The following is a 25,353-nucleotide window of genomic DNA, read 5'->3' as shown; positions in this document are numbered from 1 at the left end:
AGGTAAGAAACCCTCCCTCACCCTCCTGCTCAGCAGAACAGAGCTGCAACAGAGCGAAAACGGATTTGATTGACTGATGATCAGATCTTTTTCACAGATCCGTTTGCCAGTGGACCAAGCCATACAGCGAGACCGGATCCGCTTTACCGGATCCGTTTGCCTTTAAACTACAGTGTGAACCTGGCCTTAAAGTGTATGTGGACCGGTCTGAGTTTGCAATCCATATAGGGCGGGATAGTCTATGCCTTAATATCTAGCATAGTTTGGGAAAAGGAGTCTTTTGAAAGTAGGATTCCATTTCCTGCAAGTATTCTAGGCTTGTTTTCAGTTTCAACAAGTTTGGTAAATCGTTAGTTCCCCAATTGCTGTCTATTAATTGTCTAGTCACATTTAATATATGGGAGATTAAAGTTTCTGTGTTGACATGAGATCTAGTCTAGTCCTAAATGAAGGACAGCAACTGAGGTGGGAGAGAGATTTGGAGATTGGTTTCGACTAGAATAAGTTGTTTGGCTAGGTTCCAAAGATGTTGTACTCGAGGACACTCCCACATAATATGTATGAATAATAAAGTCTTTTTAATTGTCAGGAAATAAATGGGATTTGAACTACCAAAGGGAACCTGAAGTGAGAGGGATATAGAGGCAGCCATATTTATTTTCTTTTAAACAGGGCCGGTTCTAGACTTTTTGCTGCCTGAGGCAAACTTGGCGCACATTCGATGATTGACAGGCAGCTCAGAGACCACTGTAAGTGCCCAATCGCTGCCCCTTCATCCACCTGAATGCCAGATCCGGCTGTTGGTCGCCTCCCACCATTTTGTGCAAACTCTGTGTAGCAGGATGACTGTTCGGTGGGCTACCTGCTACTGGCATACTACTGCCCACAGCCCACCCCTTGCTTTCTTGGTTCCCTAAGCCATGGCCTTTGTGGCCCTGCCTGAAATCCATCCCTGAGAAGAAGTTATGCTTGAAAATAATTAGCCGTGCAAAGACAGCAGACTTATTGCGTAATCTCTCTGTTTTTCAGATGTACAGAATTGCACTACTCATCGGATCTTCCACCTACGAGCGTCATTATCACTTTCCACAACGAGGCACGATCCACGCTTCTGCGGACCATCAGGAGGTAAGGTGTGCGTGGCGCGCCGCACAATAAGAACGCCCGCTGTAAACTTTTGTTGAAGCTATCAGTCTTAGAGGTGACCTGAGGGGTTATCACACGAAAAGGCCACTAATTAAACCATGGAAAGGGAAGGCACGAAAAAAAAAACCACATTGTGATGACAGGCGGTCGGAAGGTGGCGGAAAATGACAGTTTGTTAAAAGACTCTGGTGACATTTTCCAGCGTGCTTTCTTATTCTGAGAGTACGAGAAAGAATGACCAATTATCCAACTGGAAATAAAATCAATGTAGATAATATACTTGTCAGATATAAATAGCAGGTGGTGAAAAGATTGTTTTTGTTTCTCCGGCAGAGATTCACGGATTAGTAAGAGCTGTTAATATTAGAAGAGAATGACACAAAGTATTTTTGTGGATGCTGGGAAAGTAAGAGTCAACGTGTGAGGTCCCCTTACCTCTCATTTAGTAGAATGAGCACTGTGAAGCTGGGCGGAGGTGTTTTGTGTTTTTGCGATACTGGGAAAGAAAGTGCCAATGTGTGACATCTACTTTAAAGGGATACTGTAGGGGGGTCGGGGGAAAATGAGCTGAACTTACCCGGGGCTTCTAACGGTCCCCCGCAGACATCCTGTGCCCGCGCAGCCGCTCACCGATGCTCCGGCCCCGCCTCCGGTTCACTTCTGGAATTTCTGACTTTAAAGTCAGAAAACCACTGCGCCTGTGTTGCCGTGTCCTCGATCCCACTGATGTCATCAAGAGCGCACAGCGCAGGCCCAGTATGGTCTGTGTCTGCGCAGTACACTCCTGGTGACATCAGCAGGAGCGAGGACACGGCAACGCAGGTGCAGTGGTTTTCTGACTTTAAAGTCAGAAATTCCAGAAGTGAACCGGAGGCGGGGCCGGAGCATTGGGGAGTGGCTGAGCCAACACAGGATGTCTGCGGGGGACCATTAGAAGCCCCGGGTAAGTTCAGCTCCTTTTCCCCCGACCCCCCTACAGTATCCCTTTAACCTGTAACCTCGGCCCTGTTCCATCATGTTCCAGTAGTTTGCTCAGACTGTTGACTCTACTTGCCATCAACCCTCAACTTAGAGTGTATACACACATCCAATTTTGATTGGTCAATCACTGGCCAATATTACCGCCTTTATGCAGTTATGAGAGTTTACTTACACTATCTGCTCATTTAATCACAACCTGTTGGCACCTATACTACATGGAAATAGTAAAATTGGCTACTGGATAGCCAATCAAAATTGGATGTGTACGCACCTCAAAGGTGGCCACGCACAATACAATAAAATGATCCAATTTTATGTCAATTTAAAGCTTTTTTTTTTTTTTTTTTTTAATTAGTTCGAGAAATGTCCTGTCTTTTTTTTTTATTTAAGTTGATCTGGAATTGTAGATTTTTCTGATCTGTTTTTATGAACATTGAATGGTGTAGGATAGATTGTCAATATTCTCGGCGTTTACAATCATTTTTTTTTCATGATTGGGTAAAAATTGAACACTTGTATCTTAGATTGGTCAGATTTTTCAAATGCTACGTTGAGTCAAAAAAGAAAAATTGGTTGTAATTCTTGCATTAAAAAATAATATAAACAATTGTATGGTGTGTAGACTCTTGTGAAGCCTAAATCTTCCTCTGATGAGAGTTTTACCAGGGCCCAAACAGGACGGTAATGGGGTGGAGGCCAAGAACAAAGCGTGCATGAAAAATGGGCGCCCAGAAATAGCTGATTGTAGAATATAGGTAGATTTACAGATATTTTACTTCTGCAGTGCTAATGGCGATAGTAAAGTATAGGTAATGGATACCGATATATTACTACAGCCAAACCTAACCCTATTCTCACACTCAACCCTCCCTAATCGTAACCATTCCCACTGGATGCCTAATCTTAACCATCTCCCACCAATGGCTAATCTTAAGATTAGCCATTGGTGGGAGGTGGTATTTCAATGGGCTCCTATGCAGGGCCGGCCCTAGACTTTTTGCCGCCTGAGGCAAATTTTTAAAAAATTGCCACCGCCGCCGCCCCCCCCCCCCTCTTTTGCCTCAGGCGGCAAATTTCCAGGGGCGGCACCCGCCCGTCCGTGGGTGCGGGGAGCCGGCCGCCGAGCTGGAGGGGGAGCTGGCAGGACGGGGGTATTGGGCCAGCAGCGGGGAGGGGGGTCGGACCCCCCCCTCCCTCGCCTGGGTCCCCCGTCCTCCGCTCCCCTCCAGCCTTAAATAGAAGCAGCCGCTATGTGTAAGAGGAACGGGCGGGGAGGACACTCACCTCTTTTCAGCGTGCGCTCCACTGATGTCACTTCCTGCAGCGTTGCAGGAAGTGACGTCAGTGGAGCGCACGCTGGAACGAGGAAGAGGTGAGTCCTCCCCGCCCGTTCCTCTTACACATAGCGGCTGCTTCTATTTAAGGCTGGAGGGGAGCGGAGGACGGAAGACCCAGGCGAGGGAGGGGGGGGTCCGACCCCCCGCCGCTGGCCCAATACCCCCGTCCTGCCAGCTACCCCTCCAGCTCGGCGGCCGGCTCCCCGCACCCACGGACGGGCGGGTGCCGCCCCTGGAAATTTGCCGCCTGAGGCAAAGGTTTCACCCCGCCTCATGAGCGGGCCGGCCCTGCTCCTATGGTGTCACCCAAACTCAGGTGCCCAAGTTTCCTGTTTCCAGGAACATATCTGTTCCTTCTTTTCTCTAAAATCCTTTATTAAATTGATAAAAAGCAAACTACTAAATCCGATTGTAATGTTAACAAATCCGCTACAGCTACAGTTTAAATAGTCAAACTCACACTGTTTATATATCTGAACCTTTCAACTTCCAGAGGGCTATAAAGTAAAGAGGCATTGTCCGCCTGCCCGTCCCCTGGCGCTTTTGGCAGCACACAAAGCCCGTCATTGATTTTAACGGCTTTTCTTGTTCCCCCTGCAGCAATTTGCGGCAGCAGATTGTGCTGCAGCTGTGCCGAAGTTTCATGTCTATAACTCCTGCGGCATAAAAGGAGTCTCACCAGGACCCGCCTTGCGGGGGCGCCATCAGCCCACGCCGATCGTTACTTGTCCAGCTGTCGGACTGCTAATAAAGTTACGATATTTTACACACTGTAATAATCAGTAGAGAGGATAATGTACTGTCAATGCATAGCAATAAACCGTGTGATATTGGTGTTGGAAGTTTATTGTAGTGGTTTTGCCCCCATTCATGTTTTTCATGATTTATGTCGATGATCATATTTTTGTTTATTGTGATTACCGGTACTTTTACACACCCTGAAATTCCAGCTTTTGCTGAGATTGCTCATTGTTGTTCTACAGTTTCCATTAGAAGAATTTACATTCTTCTCTATGTACTCAAGGTGGGAATTTTACTTTTTCTGCCCCTGGGCACACTTTGTTGTGGCTCTCCTTCCATGTACAGCAGCCCCCCTCCCATTCCATGATTTGCATATTCAGCAGTGATGCATTGTGGGAGACATCGTATGCACACTACAACCTGAATAATTGCAAATACCTTCTGTTTTCCAAAGTCAGGCCCAGCAGGGCCGGTTCAAGTAACGATGGGGCCCTAGGGCAAGATTAGCCTGGGGGCCCCCTAACAGACACCACCCTGACCAAAAAGCGTCATCAGAGGCCCTTTGTTGCAGCCAAATTTCCCTCCTGGGCCCCTGAGCTGGCTGCTGACCCTCCCCCAATCATCCCCCAACTTAACCGACTCTGCAGTGTCCCTGGGGAGCAACAGTTCAGATGGGGGAGGGACAACTTGGGGGCCCCTACAGGCTCTGGGGCCCTGGGGCAACTGCCTATTTTTTCCTATGGTAGCTCCGGCCCTGAGGCCCAGTGCACACCAACAAGCGCTAGGGTAATCGCAAACACTCAGCACTTTTTGAAGTGATATTTTAGAGCAATTCTAGGCATGTGCAGAGAGGTTTTCTAATCATGCCTGGCGATTTTTGGAGCATTTTGGTGTAGCATTTTTTATTTTTTGTTACAGTAGAGCTGGAACTGAACAGCTTCTGTAACAAAAACGCCTGGAAAATAGCTCTGATCTAGCGCTTTTCAGAGCGATTTTCCACTTTCCTGTACTGAACGTTGAGGCTGAATCGCCTCAGAAATCAGCAGAAATGCTGCAGTACCCGAGTTTGCGTTTGGGGGAAAAAACGAAACGCTCTGGTGTGCACCATCCCATTGAAATACATTAGCCAAGTGCTTTTCAAAGCGCAAGCATTTTTAAAAACGCTCTGAGCCGCTCTTGGTGTGCACCAGCCCTTAAAGTGGATGCGAGATAAACTTTTACTCATTGCATAATTGTGTTCCTTTCATTATAGTTTATAGGGCATTCCTCACGCCAAATGCTTTTTTGTTTTGTTTTAATACTCTAATTCCCTATAAACTAAACAAGCCTCACCCACAGCTCCTTTTGTGCCTTGGCACTGTTGCAAGGGCTTATGGGAGCTCAGTCTGGGCAGAAGGAGGTGGAGGTTATTAGCCAAAAATTTAATAGGCAGAGGGGAGGAGGAGAGGGGACTGAATTTACACACAGGCAAGCTGATAGCATCTCCAGCCCTCAGCCTGTGACAATGTGACAAACAGAACATGGCTGCCCTCATTGCACCACAGGAATAATTAATCATAAACTTTTGAAGCTGTTTGCAGCTAGATTTGCTGTGCAAACTATCTAAACTTTAGATAGATAGTATAAGATATATAGACAAGTTACTTGTTATAGTTAGTTTTTCATCTTGGATCCGCTTTAAGGGCAGGAACCCACTAGAGCGATTTTTTTGAGCGTTTAGGGAGCGTGATAAAACACTAGCAATTTCCCTAAACGCTCTGCCAATGTAAATGGTTGGTGCAAATTCCACAGTAGCGATTGCGATTAGCAAAATCGCAAATTCAGGACATGCAGCATTTTGGTAGCGTTTGCGCTTCAATGTAAAGTATATAATCGCTGGCGTAATCGCTCATCAAAACCTGCATGGAGAGATTTTGCTAGCGTTTTAAAGTTACTGTACACTGTAACAAAATAAAAAACAATTGAAAGGACCAAATCAGACTTTAAAACACTAATCGCTACACAACCGCTGGCAAATTGATTACACTTTTTAAAATCACTCCCTAAAATGCTCCTGAAATCGCGTACAAACTGCTCATACAAAACGCTAGCGATTGCGATTAGCGATAGTGTTTTGTAGTGGGTTCCAGGCCTGAAGCTGGATTGCCACAAATACATGCAGAGGGTGCCTGTAGAACATGTATGGAGTTCCTAAAAATCCTCTTAGCCGCAATAAGTACAGTTCTTGCTGCCTATGGTCATAAACGCAACATAATGTTCTGCGGGAAAACCTCGTATATTTCCCTGGTGATTTGTAGATTGCAACGGACCATTTTTTTCTCCAATTGCTCCTCTTTTCCCCATTTTTAAATATCTACCTTGTAATCGGAAACCCTGTCGGGTGATACAAATGAAAGGCAGGAAAGGAGGTAATTGGAACTGGGGGATGATTAAACGCCTCTCCACGCGCTACCTCTAAAAAAGAGAAATAAATGTATTTATATGTATGGGAGCGCGGCGGACGGAACGGCCGCGCCATTTCCATGAACTCCCAGCCAGCGGTAATGGGAAGAAATACCTATAAAACAATACATATAATATTATTGGAGTAGCGAAGAACGGAGGCGGCTCAAGGTCAAGCGAGGAAGAGTCATTATCGGCTGACAGAACGCGGCGCGCGGGGAAGAGTTACCGGCCATAGTACACATAAAGAGGCGCAGCGGCGTTGTTCAAGGACGCCGCTGAAAACACGAAATGAACATGTGTAAAATATGGCTGTAACTGTGATATTTACAGGGGAAAGGTTCTAGGAAGGGAAATTCGGGCTCGTAATCTCCCCAAAAACCACAACATCTAAATTCTCAAAAATGATTTTAAAGTGACACTCAAGCGAAAAAAACGTATGATACAGTATAATGATTTGTATTCTATATGCAGTACGGATAAGGGATAGAACATTAGCAGCAAAGAAAAGAGTCTCATTTTTATTTTTATTTTTTTGTTATTAAATGCTTTATTGAGCAGATAACAAATACAAAATACTGAACATAGCAAGAAATAATAATTTGCACACAAATGGCAAAAGCCATCCCAAAAACTCAACACAAGTAAAAAACCAACACACATAAACCCCCCCCCAAAAAAAAACACAAATAAAAAGAAAAAAAAAAGAAAGAAAAAAAAACTCTTAGGCCTGGTGCACACCAAAAACCGCTAGCAGATCCGCAAAATACTAGCAGATTTTGAAACGCTTTTTCTTATTTTTCTGCAGCGTTTCAGCTAGCGTTTTGCGGTTTTGTGTAGCGGTTTTGGTATAGTAGATTTCATGTATTGTTACAGTAAAGCTGTTACTGAACAGCTACTGTAACAAAAACGCCTGGAAAACAGCTCTGAACTGCCGTTTTTCAGAGCGGTTTGCGGTTTTCCTATACTTTACATTGGAGGCAGAAACGCCTCCGCAATCCAAAATCTGCAGCAGCCCGGGAGTATGCGTTTCTGCAAAACGCCTCCCGCTCTGGTGTGCACCAGCCCATTGAAATACATTACCCAAGCGGATCCGCACCTGCAAGCAGATCGCAAACCGCAGCGGAAACACTCTGGTGTGCACTAGGCCTTAGAGAGCGGGGTCCAGTCAACCAGACCGTTCGACCAGGGAAATGGGGCAACAAGCACCTCCAGCTGATCAGTCCATCCCTCAAGTCCATACTATATCATAATATAGCTCTCCCTATTACAAACGAAAAAAAGAAAGAAAAGATAAAAAAAACAAAAAGAAAAATAACAAATTATCCTATCAAAGCACAAGAGTCCCAAATATCATAGGATACACAGAACAAAGTGGAAGCCAAACACACAGATGTCCAAGGGAACTAAACTCGCCTATATGTTTTCCATGCATCCCAAATGAGATCAAATCTCGCCATATTCTCAATACTATAGTTTTTATTTTATTTTAGTTTTATAGATTTTTTTATAACATCGCATCATTCTCTAATATTTGCAGTTTACAAATCACGCTCAGTATTTCAAACTATGAAACAGAGCAGGCTAATGACCCTTTAAACTTCACTGCAGTAAAATCTTATCTGAAGTTGTCTTTTACTATTTCTTTCTTTGATGTGTATGTGCTTCAGAAAATTAGACTGCTCTCTGACTAAATTAGTCAGAGAGCTCAGAGAAGCTTTTTTGCATAAATAATAAGTGAAGTTTCTTAAAACAGAACTGGAAATTTGAAAAAAAAAAACCAAAAAAAAACATTTTTACTTACCTGGGGTTTCCCCAAGCCCCCAGCAGCCGTCTTGTCCCTCATCGGTCCTGCACGATCCTCCGTTCTCCGACCGCGGTGCAGTTTCGTTACCGTCGCCTTCTAAGTCGATGGCAACTGAGCCTGCGCGCCTTGTGCAACGCAAAGCTTTCTTCACGTTCCAGCCCGCGATAGCGTCCTATGCTAATAGTGTAGCCCGGGGCGCGCAGGCGCATTTGCCGTTGGATGAAACTGCACCGCAGTGGGAGAAAGGAGGATCGTGCTGGACCGGCGTTGGACAGGACGGCTGCTGGGGGTTTGGGGAAGCCCTAGGTAAGTGAAACTGTGTTTGTTTGTTTTTTTCAAATGTACAGTTCCGCTTTAACGCTTCCTGTACTGGAAACAAACAATATGAGACTCATATCATTGCTAATAATGTTCTATTCCTTAGCTGTACTACACATACAATTCATTATATCATAAGTTTATTTTCACTTCAGATTCCCTTTAAAGGGAACCCGAGGCAGAGATGGATTACGATGTAATGGGGCCTTAGACAAGGTAGTAGATTTGGGGCCCGGGTTGCAGGTGGGCCCCTTGACACCCACTAAGCCCCAAACACCTGCCTAGGTTGCCCGGTGGATGATCCTGCTCTGACCCAAGGGGAGAGACCTGGGACCCTTTTTCACTATGTGCACTTAGATCCGAAAATCAGAACGTTCGCCCTCTGCAAATCAGAACGTTCACCCTCTGCAAATCAGAACGTTCACCCTCTGCAAATCACAACGTTCACCCTCTGCAAATCACAACGTTCACCCTCTGCAAATCACAACGTTCACCCTCTGCAAATCACAACGTTCACCCTCTGCAAATCACAACGTTCACCCTCTGCAAATCACAACGTTCACCCTCTGCAAATCACAACGTTCACCCTCTGCAAATCACAACGTTCACCCTCTGCAAATCAGAATGCTCACCCTCTGCAAATCGCTACAGCACCACAATAAACATGTAAATTGCGGTGCTGTTTTTCCACTAATCGCGCCACTATGCGAGTTTCCCTGCGATTTGGGAATTCAAATGTTTTTTTCCTACCAAGGTTATTTTTCTCCATTGGAAATTGCAAACGCACCACAATGGCACCTTACACCTAACGGCTTGCAACAAAATCGTGGTAGTGGATGTAGAAGGGAACACATGCCCACTGCAGTGCGATTGCGTTTCCTAGTGGAAAAAATGTCCATGTAGAGGCTGACATATTTATTTCCTTTTAAACAATGCAGGTTGCCTGGCTGTCCTTCTGATCCTCTCCCCTTATACTTTTAGCCATAGACCCTGGACAAGCTGTATAACTTTGCATACATAAACAGGTCCCTGGTTCAAATCCCAGCCAGGAAATTATCTGCATGGAGTTTGTATGTTTTCCCTGTGGATGTGTGGGTTTCCTCCAGGCACTCATTGTTCCTCCCACATCCCCCCTAAAGTGGCCCAAGACTACAACGGACAGATGACTATAATAGGGATTAGATTGTGAGCTCCTCTGAGGACAGCCATTGACATGACTATGTACTCTGTAATGTGCTGCAGGAGAGGTCAGTGCTATATAAATACATAATAATAATAATATGGTAAGACATTAGAATATGACCATGGTAGGGATTATACAGTGAGCTCCTCTGAGTACAGTCAGTGACATGACTATGTACTCTGTAATGTGCTGCAGGAGAGGTCAGTGCTATATAAATACATAATAATAATAATAATAATAATAATATGGTAAGACATTAGAATATGACCATGGTAGGGATTATACAGTGAGCTCCTCTGAGTACAGTCAGTGACATGACTATGTACTCTGTAAAGTGCTGCTGGAGAAGTCAATGCTATATAAATACATAATAATAATAATCATTTGTATTACCGTGCATCAACTCAGAATTAGTTACATCTCATTGGCTACCTCTAGACCTTATCCAAACTGCATACATTTGCCTAAAATGAGCATAAAGTTTGCATCAACTTGGAATATTTCTCCTCTGAGTTACCCTGTAAAAGACTCGCTCTGTTGATTCTCCGCTTTCCCTTCTCCTGTTAGTGAAAGTGGCATCAGCATTTTGATTAAGCGGAAGCCGGAATCAAATTAGGGTTAGAGAGAAAAAAATGTAATTCGATTCTTATGGACGACTGAACTATGATTACATTTCACTTAACAGTCATCTATTATTTTTCACGTCTGCACAAATTTTCTATTACGAAGGCGGCAGAGGTTTCAAGCGAGTCGAACGCTTCAACACGGGGGCAAGAAATATGGTATGAAACAAGCAGCCACGCCCACATTCATTATTGCATGGTAGATGCAAATAGTATGCAAATGTATCCAGCTTGAAAATGGACATATATATTTATATATATATTGGGGGGGGGGGGGGGGCACTATTCTCTATTTTAACTGGATTAGACCACATGCTGAAAATAACTAAAGCTTCTTCTCAACTTGTCCTCGGAATCCCCCTTGGTCTTCTGTCGCTTTATTTATTTTTTATTTACCGTATTTTGCTACATAGTGAATCATTTTCAGATGGGCAGATTGTAAAATGATCCCTAGGAGATCATTGCTCCTACATAAGAGTGTAGATCTTAAAGCGGACCTCCGGTGTAAATTAAAGTTGTTGTCAGGGACATAACTTTATATGTTTTGACAAATTACAATAGCCCCAATTTCCTTTAGGCTCCTTTTATGCTAGGTACACACCATACAATTTTCTCTTAGATCTACCTGCCAGATAGCTTTTTTCCATGTTGTAGGTAAATCTAACAGAAGAATCTAACAGAAAATGGTATGGTGTGTACCTAGCATTACACTTCATCAGTTGCTGTCAGTTGTAACTGAAAGGACAACTGATGTGCAGTCCGGTGTCCATGTTTCCCTGTGGCCTCTTTCCCACCAGGGCACATGCTGAAAAATGGAAGTTTTTTCACTGCATGTGCAGTAGACTCAGACTGACGCAACTGAGCCAGTTACCGGGGCTGATCGTGACTGAACGGCAGACCGCAGGAGGACGACAGCGTGGGACTCACATGTGCTTATGAGGCTGGAGGAAGCTCCGGGTAAGTATCGATTGTAATTGGTTAGTCTCTGGTTTACTTTAACAACACTAGTGAGACACCTAGACCCTGATCCATGAAGCTGCGCTGCTATAGCAGCGGCAGCGCAAACTCGATGACAGCAGCGCAACCTAAATCCAGGGCTGCTCGCTACACACGGTCATGCAGCGTAGTGTGCCTTTCTACATTACGCGCATTACTTACATACATGGGCGGCGCCAGGGGGGGGGGCTTTGGGGTGCTGTAGCACCCCAAAAGATATTCCAAGCACCCCCTTTGCACCCCCTGTATCGCCGCTCGCCGCCCCGCTCTGTAATTAGAGCACTGCTACAAGAAAATGGCCGACAATGTCCACAAATGCGGACATCGGCGGACATCTTCTTGTAGCTATCTCACTACAGAGGAGGAGTAGGCGGGGAGCGCCTGTGAGTCAGGAGAGGAGGCGGATAAACTGATAAAGGTAGTGCCTGTCAGAAGGATACATAAGTGGTGGCCGCGGGAACGGAGGGAGGAGCTGGGGCAGCTCTACTACCTATACTGGGGCAGCTCTACTATCTATACTGGGGCAGCTCTACTACCTATACTGGGGCAGCTGTACTACCTATACTGGGGCAGCTCTACTACCTATACTGGGGCAGCTCTACTACATATACTGGGGCAGCTCTACTATATATACTGGGGCAGCTCTACTTCCTATATTGGGGCAGCTCTACTACCCATACTGGGGCAGCTCTACTACCTATACTGGGGCAGCTCTACTACCTATACTGGGGCAGCTCTACTACATATACTGGGGCAGCTCTACTATATATACTGGGGCAGCTCTACTTCCTATATTGGGGCAGCTCTACTACCCATACTGGGGCAGCTCTACTACCCATACTGGGGCAGCTCTACTACCCATACTGGGGCAGCTCTACTACCTATACTGGGGCAGCTCTACTACCTATACTGGGGCAGCTCTACTACTTACGCTGGTGCAGATCTACTACCTATACTGGGGCAGCTCTACTACCTATACTGGGGTAGATCTACTACCTATACCGGGGCAGATCTACTCCCTATACTGGGGCAGCTTTACACCCTATACTGGGGCAGCTTTACACCCTATACTGGGGCAGCTCTACTACCTATACTGGGGCAGCTTTACACCCGATACTGGGGCAGCTCTACTACCTATACTGGGGCAGCTCTACTACCTATACTGGGGCAGCTCTACTACCTATACTGGGGCAGCTCTACTCCCTATACTGGGGAACCTCTACTACCTACACAGGGGCAGCTCTACTACATACACTGGGGCAGCTCTACTACCCATACTGGGGCAGCTCTACTACCTATACTGGGGCAGCTCTACTACCTATACTGGGGCAGCTCTACTACCCATACTGGGGCAGCTCTACTACCCATACTGGGGCAGCTCTACTACCTATACTGGGGCAGCTCCACTACCCATACTGTGGCAGCTCTACTACCTGTATTAGGGCAGCTCTACTACCCATACTGGGGCAGCTCTACTACCTATGCTGGGGCAGCTCTACTACCTATGCTGTGGCAGCTCTACTACCTATGCTGGGGCAGCTCTACTACCTATACTGGGGCAGCTATACTACCTATACTGGGACAGCTCTACTATCTATACTGGGGCAGTTATGCTACCCATACTGGGGCAGCTCTACTACCTATACTGGGGCAGCTCCACTACCTATACTGGGGCAGCTCTACTACCTGTATTGGGGCAGCTCTACTACCTATGCTGGGGCAGCTATACTACCTATACTGGGACAGCTCTACTATCTATACTGGGGCAGTTATGCTACCTATACTGGGGCAACTATATTACTGTACCTATACACGCCCACTTTCTAGTGCATAGGCACGCTCTTTTTGGCCATACCCCCTGTGTTTGGCAATGCCCCCTTTTTTCAGTTTCCAGCTACCCCTAGAAGAGATCCAGCACCCCCTAAAAAAAACTCCCGGAGCCGCCTCTGCTTACATAGCAACGACGAGCACTCCTTTAAATGCCGGCCGCTGCTGTGAATTATCGTGACCACGATACTTTACTAGCGCGACCGTTACTACAGTATGTAACTAAGGACGGCACGATACTCTGCACAACCGTGCGCAACGTGCAGCCCTGGATTGAGGTTGTGCTGCTGTTGTGGAGCCTGCGCTGCTATGGCAGCTCAGCTTCATGAAACAGGGCCCTAGTGGCTAAACTGCAGTATTGCCTATTGCTACAGCCAAGGCATTTTTTCTTCCTGGAGGCTGAGTTTCCTCCTCCACAGCCCAGCCCCCAGAAAAAATGCCATGCCCTATTTCCATAATGGGGGTGGGGCCTTCACCTTATATGGCGTAGCCTGGGTAGAGTGGTTGAGTATACTAATCTTCTTATAGGGGCTATAATAATCCGCTATACTGTAACATATAAAGTTAGTGTCCTTAACACTAACATTAATTTACACTGGAGGTGTGCTTTAATTTCAGTTTCAGTGTTTGCCATAGGCTCTATATTACCCAGATACGCCCCTGCCAGGGATTACTAATTTCTACTTATTATTTTCCTGCTCTTTACCTTCAATCACCTTGTTTATAATGATGCAATCAGCCTGATTGCACATTAATGAATCACTAAATATCAATTCAACGCTTACAAAGTGGCGTGCATTGTAGACTACAATGGATGCAAAACCCCCCTAAAGACTTGTGCAGCCCAGAAATAGGTTTAGCACATTTATTTTTTTCCGAGCAGAAGTGTAATTTAAATTTAAATACTCATCTATCATGCTTAAAAAAACAGGCAATTATTTTATTTGTCAGGCTGCACAATCTACCCTGCCACGGAATACAATGGAGTAATTACTGTACAGAAAACACAGCTGGTGCGGAGAGTGTAACCAAAATGATATTTACAGTCAACAAGTGAATTAACTTATCAGCGCGGAAGATGTAGAGGGTCCTAATACTTATCTCCCATTGTTCCCGGGAACGGGGAATTTAATTCTCCCATTGATATTGTTATTAACACGACGCATTAGCATAAACCGCATCTGTTTGGGGCGATCATCTGACAGTATTTCATCGCTGGCAAATCACACGGAAAAGATGTGGGAGGACAAATTACCCGTCTCGGTTTAGAATTACGATTTGTAGCGCATAAACTTATCTCTCATTTTTCTCAGGATTGTCAGTTTGTATTTCTGTTTATCTGACGGCTTTTCAAGCAGCGATAGAGGGAGGGAAAAGAAAGAAAACTAATTAACCGTTGCTTTATTCGAGATCGCACGTAAGTAAGGCAATTTGTAAGTCCTAATTCTTTTCAGTCCAGCAAGGGGACAGGTCCTCTTCCCTCCTCTTCAGTGCACAAGCGCCGTACAGCCAATCACCAAGCAGCTTCCATCCATGCATGTCATGTGACAAAAAGGCACGTTGTATAGGGATTGGCTTGTACGCTCTGCTACCACTGCTGCTCTGAAGCCCCCTGTGACGGCAGGGTTTGGGTGGTGTATTCTTAACCTCCTTGCCGGTCTAAAAAATCCGGCAAGGAGGCAGCGCCGCACATTTTTTTTTTTTAAAATCATGTAGCGAGCCAAGGGCTCGCTACATGATAGCCGCTAAGCGGCGGCATCCCCCCACCCACTCCGATCGCCTTCGGCGATCAGAGTATGCAGGGAATCCCGTTGAGAACGGGATTTCCTGCAGGGCTTCCCCGGTCGCCATGGCGACGGGGCGGGATGACGTCACCGACGTCATGGACGTCGGGACGTCATAGGGAATCCCGATCCGCCCCTCAACGCTGCCTGGCACTGATTGGCCAGGCGGCGCAGGGCTCTGGGGCGGGGGGGAGCGACTCGGCGCGGCGGATTGCGGCGGATCGGCGGCGAGCGGCGGCGATCGGAAGTTACAAGCAGCTAGCAAAGTGCTAGCTGCTTGTAACAAAAAAAAAATTATGCAAATCGGCCCAGCGGGGCCTGAGATATCCTCCTGCGCAGGTTACCCCGAGCTGAGCTCGGGATAACCGGCAAGGAGGTTAAAGGTCACCCGAGGCGAAAATAAATGAACGAAATAACGATTTTATCTATCTTCCTTCTCCTAAAAATGACTTTTTAAGATATTCTACTGTTTTATTTTATGTTTAAATCTACTTTTTAAGTTGTAACTGTTTTATTGTTTTTGCTCAATGACACATTCATTGAAGTATGCCAGAGCTAAAAATCTATGAACTATTGATCCTTTTTATCTCTTTCCTGCTCTCAAAAGCCATTTTCTGCTAGGAAAGTATTTTATAGTTGGAATTTCTTATCAGTGAGAGTCACACTGTAGTCACTTCCTGTCTGAGTCAGGACTGAGTCAGCAACTTACACACCTGATATAACTCTTTCAGGCAGAGAAAGAAAAAAATGGAACACAGCATAGTTATTTGTGTGCTGGGCACTGTACATACACATGTCTATCTCATCATGTCACATGTCATCTCGGGAATCCTTTAAGCCCCTGTTGGCTCCAGCCCATCTTTCGGAAGAGAGAGGGAGAAGGTGGATTAGGAGCTATGTGATTGCTGCAGGGCCGAATTTGTACTTTCCAGCGCCCAAGGAATGTCACCAACCGCTCCCCATTCTGTCTAACACCCTGACTAGCGATCACTGGTTTGAATGAATTCCCCTCTGTTTTGCTGCACTGCCCCCTTGACAAAGAAGCAGTGCATGCTCTGTCCACTCCCTGTAGTTTTGCACTCCTACCAGGAGGATTCATAGCAACCGATAGTGTTCTTTCGGGGCATGCATGCTTCAGAAACCCCATCCAAAACAGAGAAGAGGTAAGTAGAAGAATCCCAAACTACACACACTGGCATAGATGTAGTGTCAGCTCAGGCGTCCTTTAAGCATTAACAACGTAGCACTTAGGGCAAGGAAAGAAAGGACAGATCTTAAAATGAGTCAGCAGGAAGGTTTGAAACAGAATGATACCATTTATTGGCTAGCTTAAAAGAAAATCAGTAAGCCTTTGGCTAATGAGCCTTCTTCAGATGTTGTTCCTGTATACTGACCCAGCTATATACACATTCAGCATTAGAAGGAGATACATAGCTTGTTTTAATATAAATACATGTCATTCAGTTGTCATCCTGTTTCAAAATGTCCTGCTTTCACTGATGGCTTACAGTACAATGCTCTACTTCTTTAAAATGATATAGGAAAGAGTTAAACTGTAGCACAGAGAATGCTACTGTCATTTCCTAGGAGAATAAAATAGACAAACCAAACCATAAATGTACAGGTCTCAGGTCTTTATCCACGCTGACCAGGCATAAACTCTGACAGCAGTGAGGGGGAGAGGAAACTTAGCACAGCAGATAACTCCTGTCCGTGAATGTCTCCATAAAAAACTCACTGAACTCGAGTTTTGCTCCTCCCTGGCACTTCTTATAGCAGCTTGTATGTCCCCACTCATCATACAAAGGACAGGATAATCAGGTGACAGCAGATGCTAACTGTCATCGCACACACCAGGAAGTGAGAGAGATGCTGGGATCTCTGGAATTTAGGCAGCAGAGCAAAGCAGGAGAGATGGTTTACTTGGACATGGGAACGCTTATCTCTACAAGGCCATTGAGGCTATATTTAGTCTGACGGTGAAATAACCTTTTCATATACACTCTCAGCTACGGCAACATTAAACACAGCGACGTGGCACCTGAGCAACAGCCTACATGCTTGTCGACTGTATTTTGGGGGCTGCCAGCACTAGATCCCTAGGCTTAGGAGAATGGAGGAAGCCTTAAACGTATCCAGAGGCTTCCCCCTCCTCCTGAGGTAAGTATTCCCTAGGGATTTTTTTTATTACAGTTTCTCTTTAAAGCACACCTAAAGTGAGAGGGATATGGAGGCTGCCTTATGTATTTCCTTTTAAACAATGCAGATTTCTTGGCTGTTCTGCTGATCCTCTGCCGATATTACTTTTAGCCACACCCCCTGAAGAAGCATGCAGATAAGATGCTCTGGCTGAAGACTGACTGGATTACCTGCATGCTTGTTTCAGGTCTATGATTCAGACACTAATGCAGCCAAGGAGGTCAACAGGATGTCAGGCAATTGGTATTGTTTAAAAGTAAATATGGCAGCCTCCATATTCTTCTCATTACAGTTGTCCTTTAAAAGTCCTCAGCAGGCAGGAACATTTACCATTTTGGGTGGTCTTCGCAGTCTGCTCCCTCCCATCAGATCTAATGATTGCATTTCCCCGAAGCTACGGCCAGACCAGCTCTCACGTCTTTGGCGTTTCCTCGCCGCGCCGGAGATGAAACGTCGAGGTAAGAAATTTTATGGAGCAGATTTTTGACTAAGCGACAAATTTCTGCACTTAAATAAGCTATTGATGAAACATGTATTTATTTTAAGTCTGAGTTACGAGGCTGACAGCCCCCGCCGGGTCTGTAAACCGCCAGCGATTCAAAAGAGCGCTGCTTTGGCAAATTATGTAATATTTACATCCGTGCAGCCCGAAATATAATGAAAAGCGCGTGGAATTTATACCTCCCCTGTGCGCCATAAATTTCCTCCCGCTCTGCTAATGGAATGGAACTCAGCCGTCGTTGTTTTCACTTGTTACGCTCGCGAGTAATCTCCGCAATTATGCTCCGTATACAATTACAGAGTACAGTACATCAATAATGAGCATGCGCTATGGGAGGACGGCACTAGAGGCTGGATAACACCAAGGGGGAGACCCAGCGGGGATTGCAGATACCCCTCCCCCAAGTCACATAACTCGGAGGAGTAGGTCAATGTTTCACACCCCCCCCCCCCCCCCACAGAAGGTGGCTAGTGGCCCCTTGACACTTACTAAGCCCCAGGCACCTTCCTAAATTGCCTGCTGGAGGATTTTGCTCTGGTTGCACACAGCACCCGGGACCATGATTGATTTGGGGTTTTATTCACAAGACTTATCTCATGAGATAGCTCACCTTAACCACTTCAGCCTACAGCGTTGTTTCACCTGATGCATCCAGGCAACGTTCACCTACCATTAATTCGCCAATAACTTTATCATTGCTTATCACAACTAAATGATCTATATCTTGTTTTTTTCCGTCATCAATTAGGCTTTCTTTAGGTAGTACATTTTACTAAGAATTATTTTATCCTAAATTCATTTTAACAGGAGAATTAAGGAAAAAATGGAAAAAATTAATTATTTCTCAGTTTTGGCCCACTATAGTTTTAAAATAATACATGCTACTGTAATTAAAACCCACATATTTTATTTGCCCATTTGTCTCGGTTATTACACCGATTAAATTATGTCCCTATCACAATATATGGCGCCAATATTTCATTTGGAAATAAAGGTGCATTTTTTCAGTTTTGCGTACATCACTATTTACAAGCCCATAATTTAAAAAGTAATAGTAATATACCCTCTTGACATACATATTAAAAAAAGTTTGATCCCTAAGGTAACTATTTATTTATGTATTTTTTTTAATTGTGTATTTTTAATTTTTTTTACAAAGATAATTGTGGGTAACTATTGGGGTGTGTGGGAGTTAAGGAGCTCATTTTAAATGTAAAAAATAGTAAAGGAAAAGTAACCAATACGAAATAAAAAAGTGCTAAAATAAATTGGTCTGGTGGACTTACAAGCTGCATTGGCTGCTAGAGGTTAAGCAACGTACATACACTAGACTAAACTCAGTCAGGGCTAATGTGTCGCCAATAGATCCGGAGTGCAGTATTATCTCAGGCAAGCATATTGTCCCATTTCTTACCCCATCCACCAGAACCCACTTCCTCGTGCATTACACTGTCATCCCTCTTTAGAGATAACCTTCCGTAAAAGTTCGGTTCGCGCAAACTTTTGCGAACCGCAATAGACTTCAATGGGGAGGCGAACTTTGAAAGCTAGAAACACTTATGCTGGCCAGAAAAGTGATGGAAAAGATGTTTCAAGGGGTCTAACATCTGAGTTTCTGCATGGAGGAGTGGGATAGACCGACGACAAAAGTCCCGGGGGTGGGGTGGGGGAAAGATATGGATTTGACGCAAAGCAGCGTTTTAAGGGCAGGAATCACATTGAATGCTAAATTGCAGGCCTCAAGTGCTTTAAAACATCTTGCATGTGTATACATCAATCAGAGAGTGTAATTAGAGTACTGCTTCACACTGACACACCAAACTCACTGTGTAACGCACCGCAAGCAGCTGTTTGTGGAGTGACGGCCGTGCTGGACTGGTGCGCACCATGGCGAGAGTGCAGGCCGTGGCGTTTTTCAAGCCCATATGGTCGCCGGGCTGTGGTAGCTCAATGATAGAACAACAGTGACTGTCCAGCTGATCAAATTTGGTCTGTCCACAATGAAGCAACGACCTTATTATCGTAGGTGTGTGCCCCTCCCCCCCCCCCCCCCCAAAGTGATCCAATTAATTTTCATAACCTTTTTTTTCCCTGTAACTTGCCAAAAGGGTCTAGTATACAGTGCAGGAGACTATTGACGTGTATGCATGTCAATACTGTTCACAACATGTCTTGTATTGGCGTGTATAGCAGTCAATGCCGCTAGGGAGGTTAAAGAGAAACCGTAACCAGGAATTGAACTTCATCCCAATCAGTAGCTGATACCCCCTTTCAAATGAGAAATCTTTACTTTTTCTTAAAAGGATCATCGGGGGGCTCTGTATGGCTGATATTGTGGTGAAACCCCTCCCACAGTGTGATGTCAGCGCCTCACAGCAACGAGTTCCTGACATAATACTGTGGGGGCCTTGTTGCATTGTGGGAAATAACAGCTGTTTCCAACTGCCCAAAAAGCAGCATCTCCTTCCACAGACATCACCCGCCAGCAGTAAAGATGTCGGCATGTGATAAATGTCAGAATGTAAATCAGGGAGAGGAAAGATTTTACAATGTAGCAAACACTGACTAAATCATCTATACTTAATTACTGAAAACATGAAGCACTTTTTTTATTACATTATTTTCACTGGAGTTGCTCTTTAACTGTCAAGTGCCAATCCCAGACGACAGTCATCGTGCGTAAGTACACACGTTAAGGACTCCATTTTACCTGGGCATCATAGTAGTTGCCTACTGTGACTACCAGAGCAGGATTATCCACCAGGCAACCTAGGCAGGTGCTTGGGGCCTAGAGGCTGTCAAGGGGCCCACCTACCACCCTTTTTGACCTCTCTCCATTTCAGCTTACTAAAAGGACCACATGGGGGCCCCAATCTACTACCTTGCCTAAGGCCCCATTACATCCTAATCCATCTCATCCAAAGAAATCACAGCCATTTTTTCAGCACATCCCAAACAACTGAATTGTTAACGGTGGCTGCAGCTATTGTTTTATTGTTTCCTGGGAATAACAAGATGAATCTATCATCAGGCATATGTTCCTTTCCAAGCATGTAAAAAGACACCCCCCGGGGCTCTGGCAAGCTTCCATCCACACAGATAGAATAATGGGAACCTCGTCCGTCCTACGCCCCCTCCCCCCTATATTGGGAAGTACAGGAGGGGGTGACGTCACCTGACAACTGACAGACCCACCAAAGCAGATGGTCCACCTCGTCTCCCCATCGCTGCATCCTGGAGGGCCGGGAAATATGCGCCGCCATCTGATGCGTTCTACAATGCAATGAGAGCGATGAATGGAGCGATGGATATGAACAGCGCAGCAGTTTTGTCCTCTCCTCTAAAAGCCTTATAATGACTTTATAAACAATAGACAAAGTGCGCTGCTGGCTGCTGCAGACACAGACAAAACTCTCAGCGTCACAATCTGCGCTGGCAATGAAAATAACCTGTGACTACTCAGACAAGAAACTAAGTCAACTGTTTATCCCAGACTTAGTATATCAGGAAGTGCTTTGTCTTACCTTGTTTCTGCATTCCTCTGCTTTAGAGTAAATTTGAACAGAGAAGCATGAGGTGCCTGGCTCTTCTACTGACCACATATGCTATTGCTCCTTTGTTATTGCCTGATGAAGCGAGATCAAACCTGCAAAATGCGTTGCATATTTGGAGTTCATAAATAAAATATATTGACTGTCTTTACTACAGTCGTTGTGTGTCTACTTGGAGGAGGTAAGTCCACCACTACCTCCTCTATTTACCTAGAATTTGGTTTTTAAGCTCATTTAGCTTTCTTTTATCCTCTTAGCGCCTCTGTTCTCCTGCATAGTATTGAGTCCACCCTGGGTGGAGGGTTGAACCCCCTTTTTTCTCATCTACAGAGAGCGACTTCTTATTCCTGAGTGGGGTCAGGAAAATCTCCCCACCTGCCTTTACAGTGGTTGCCTAATGGTAACCCTGGTTTGTGAGTATTAATATTTACTCTATCTAGTAACCATTTACCAGTACATATTACACTACTGGGGCTCTTGGTGTTCCTTGTTTTTATTTAGAGAAGCATGTGGAGGCTGCCATATTTATTTCCTTTTAAACAATACCAGTTGCCTTTGGGAGGGGGGAAGGGCATCACTTGCTGGTACAGCTGGATCATCCCCACCAACTTAGGCAGGTGCCTAGGACATTGCGATAGACTAGGGACCTGGTTGACACTAGCCAGCACTAAATCTTTCAAAAAAGTCAGGAGGCCGTCAAAGATGGGCCCAAAGTTGTTACTTGCCTACGGCCCCATTTCATATTTTCACACTTGATTGGGGGAAAGGGTGCTTTGCTGGCCATACTATTTATATTATTATTATTATTAATTGGGTGATATTACACTAACCGCACTTGTTAGATGGGTGAATGTTACTCTGCAGGCATTTGTTATACTGGTGGGCATGGATTTTTAACTGGGCGGCCAAAGGTTTGTAGTTACGCACTTGGCAATAGCCACACTTGAATGGGGATGAACTTGATGCCTCCTCCCAGTGGGAACCGCGGGGGCTGGACTGATGGATGGTACAGAGGAGGAGTCCCAGAAGAGCCCTAGCATGACATCATCAATGGAACTTTTCAGTCCAAGTGAGTGAAATTTAGCAGAGAGGAGGTTTGGGGGATGGGAACCTTTCTTAAAGAGAGTCTGAAGCGAGAATAAATCTCGCTTCAGACCTCATAGATAGCAGGGGCATGCGTGCCCCTGCTAAAACGCCGCTATCGCGCCGCTAAACGGGGGTCCCTTCACCCCCAAATCCTCTCGGTGCAGCAGGGGAGCGCTTCCTGGTTGGGGCAGGGCTAACCGCCGCAGCCCTGCCCCACGCGCGTCTGTCAGCGCGTATCTCCGCCTCTCCCCCGCCCCTCTCAGTCTTCCTTCACTGAGAGGGGCGGGGGAGAGGCGGCGATGCGCCGCTGATAGACGCGACTGGAGGCAGGGCTGCAGCCGTTAGCCCTGCCTCCAGGAGTGGCCAAGTCTGCGACCAAGTTTTGCAGTGGGGGGTTTGGGGGTGAAGGGACCCCCGTTTAGCGGCGCTATAGCGGCGGTTTAGCAGGGGCATGTGAGCTCTGAAGCGAGATTTATTCTCGCTTCAGAGTCTCTTTAAGCCTTGTAAACAAGTTAGCGTTAACATAGTGTTTGAAAGAATGATCCACAAACAGTCATCGGACAATCATTCATAAAAAGAAAAACCTGATTGTATATGATAACTGGTAGTCCCATGGACACAAAATGAGGGAGAGTAATAGAGATTAGCCATTGAGACAACTTTTCCATGCTCTTTTATGCACTTCCTATCTAGACAGGAAGAAAGGAAAATTCTCACAGTTAGGGACACAGAACATCAATGTAATACCTAAAAAGTTCTATCTCTATTCTATCTCCTTTCCTGTTTGTACAACACTTAAAGTTCCACTATCGTAAAAAAGTAGGCAATTAATATCTGACAGAACCGACAAGTTTTGGGCCAGTCCATTTCTTCATGGGGGATTCTCAGGGTTTTCTTTGTTTTCAACAGCATTTCCTGATCAGCAGTTGCAAAGTCTAATACAAACAAAATAGTGTGCAAGTGAGTAGGGAGGCTGACTGGTATCTTACTGTTTTGACAGTTAAACTGCTGTTCAGGAAATGCTGTTGAAAACAAAGAAAACCCTGAGAATTCCCTATGCGGAGATGGACTAGCCCAAAACCTGTCAGTTCTGTCAGATTTTAAAGTGAACCAGAGAGGAAGCACCCTCATGTATTTTACCATATATATCAGTGGCGAACATTATAGAAAACACCTACCCTGCTCTCTGTTTCATCCTTCACTGCTCAGCCTGCTTGTTATCAGCCCTGATAAAATCCCTGACTGAGCATTCAGTCTGGCTTTGCTCAGGAATTTTTATAGCGGAGTCTGTGTTTTCTGGTGTCTTTTCAAGCCCAAGCCTGCCCCCTTCTGTCTCTGCTCAGGAATCATTATAGCTGAGTCATTATAGCAAAGGCAGACTGAATGCTCAGTCGGGGATTTTATCAGGGCTGATAACGAGCAGACTGCTTAGGCGTGCTAACCAGGGTGCTAAGTAGGTTAGCACCGGTTTTCTCAATCAGATCGCGCGCTAAGTACCACTCACAAAATTTTGCACGCGCAAAGTCCTATGCGCGCGCTAAGTCCCATAGGCTTTAGTGGGCACTTCGTGCGGAGCACCCTGCTCTCTGTGCAGTGCGCGCGCAAAACTTTGCATGCGGTACTTTGCGCACGATCACTACTTCTCACATTTAAACTGAGTTTAGACGTGCTAAGGGCCAGTGCTAAAGTTAGCACCGTTTTGTAAATCGAGCCCATGAGGGTGCTTCGTCTCTGGTTCACTTTAAATGCCCACTTTTTCCACGATAGTGGTCTTTTAAAATAATAATAATAATAAAGTTGGAAGTTAAAGCAAACCTGGACTGGAAAAGTCAAAATAAACATGATCGCATCATACTTACTTCCCACAAAGTCCACTCATCAATCTCTTTCTACTCTCCTGCATCCTGCTTGTCCACTGTGGTCGATGGAATTCTCCATCCTCCAAATTTGCCATTACCTCATAACAGCTTCCTGGTCAGAACACTGTTAAACTGTAATATCACCCACTTGAGCCATCGGGAAACATGGACATTACCTTGCTCATTCGTTGTCCTTTCAGTTATAACTGACAGCAACTGATATATTCAACACACACAAACAACTGATATATACCTGACAGCAACTGATCTATTTCAGTTCTGACAATATCTTGTCAGGACTAGAAGGAATCGTGAGAAGAAAATGGTGAGCTTCTGAGAGGAACTGACAGAGGGGTAAGTATGTAATATTCATTTGCAGGTACATAATGTGTTTATTTTAAATCATTTTACTCAGTTCAGGTTCACTTTAAATCCCCACTCCACACACAAAATTTCCCTAGCTCTGTGCAGAGCTTGATTTTGTCTGTCTATGAGCTTCCTCATCAGCTGATGTCAGATAAATCACTTGTAAAATTCCTGATCAGGAGAGCAGACACTGACAACTTCCTGTCTGACAGACTGTCACTGCTATATTCTGCAGTCTTCAGACAGATTCAGTCTTTGCCACACCCCTTACAGTCTAAAGTATGGAATGATGCAAACTGAGAAACAGAAGCTCCCACTTACCAAATCGGAAACTCATCCTCTGTAGTCTGCTGCTTATGTTATCAGACTTTCAAGAAAGACATTTATTTCTTTTTTAGCAGCAGAATCTTTATTTCACACAATAAAGTGAACATTCGATCACTCTGATTACTAAAGCTATTAGCTGGTATATTTGGATCTGAGCCCGGAAACAGGCCTCTAGCATTAACCTTTTCGTTTTCCTGAAATATCTCTCTACCGTGGCCGATTCTTCCTTTCCTCCGCTCCATCTCTGTCACGTTATAACCGGCGTCACACATTCCGAC

At 45.2% G+C, this 25,353-nt stretch overlaps 1 protein-coding gene across 2 annotated transcripts in view; it reads left to right on the top strand.

Annotated features, from left to right (window-relative positions):
* Nucleotides 1-25,353, top strand: part of GALNT14 (polypeptide N-acetylgalactosaminyltransferase 14) — a 518,272-nt gene that overhangs the window by 353,715 nt on the left and 139,204 nt on the right. For both annotated transcript variants that reach the window (XM_068232789.1, XM_068232790.1), the window contains exon 3: nt 1,030-1,128. In XM_068232789.1, coding sequence (XP_068088890.1) covers nt 1,030-1,128 — 99 coding nt within the window. The remainder of the gene's footprint in view (nt 1-1,029; nt 1,129-25,353) is intronic.

This window comes from Hyperolius riggenbachi, chromosome 4 (genome assembly GCF_040937935.1).
Source record: "Hyperolius riggenbachi isolate aHypRig1 chromosome 4, aHypRig1.pri, whole genome shotgun sequence".
NCBI classification, from domain to species: domain Eukaryota; kingdom Metazoa; phylum Chordata; class Amphibia; order Anura; family Hyperoliidae; genus Hyperolius; species Hyperolius riggenbachi.
The sequence above is the reverse complement of the archived record's forward strand: the minus strand, read 5'-3'. Positions and strand labels throughout refer to the sequence as shown.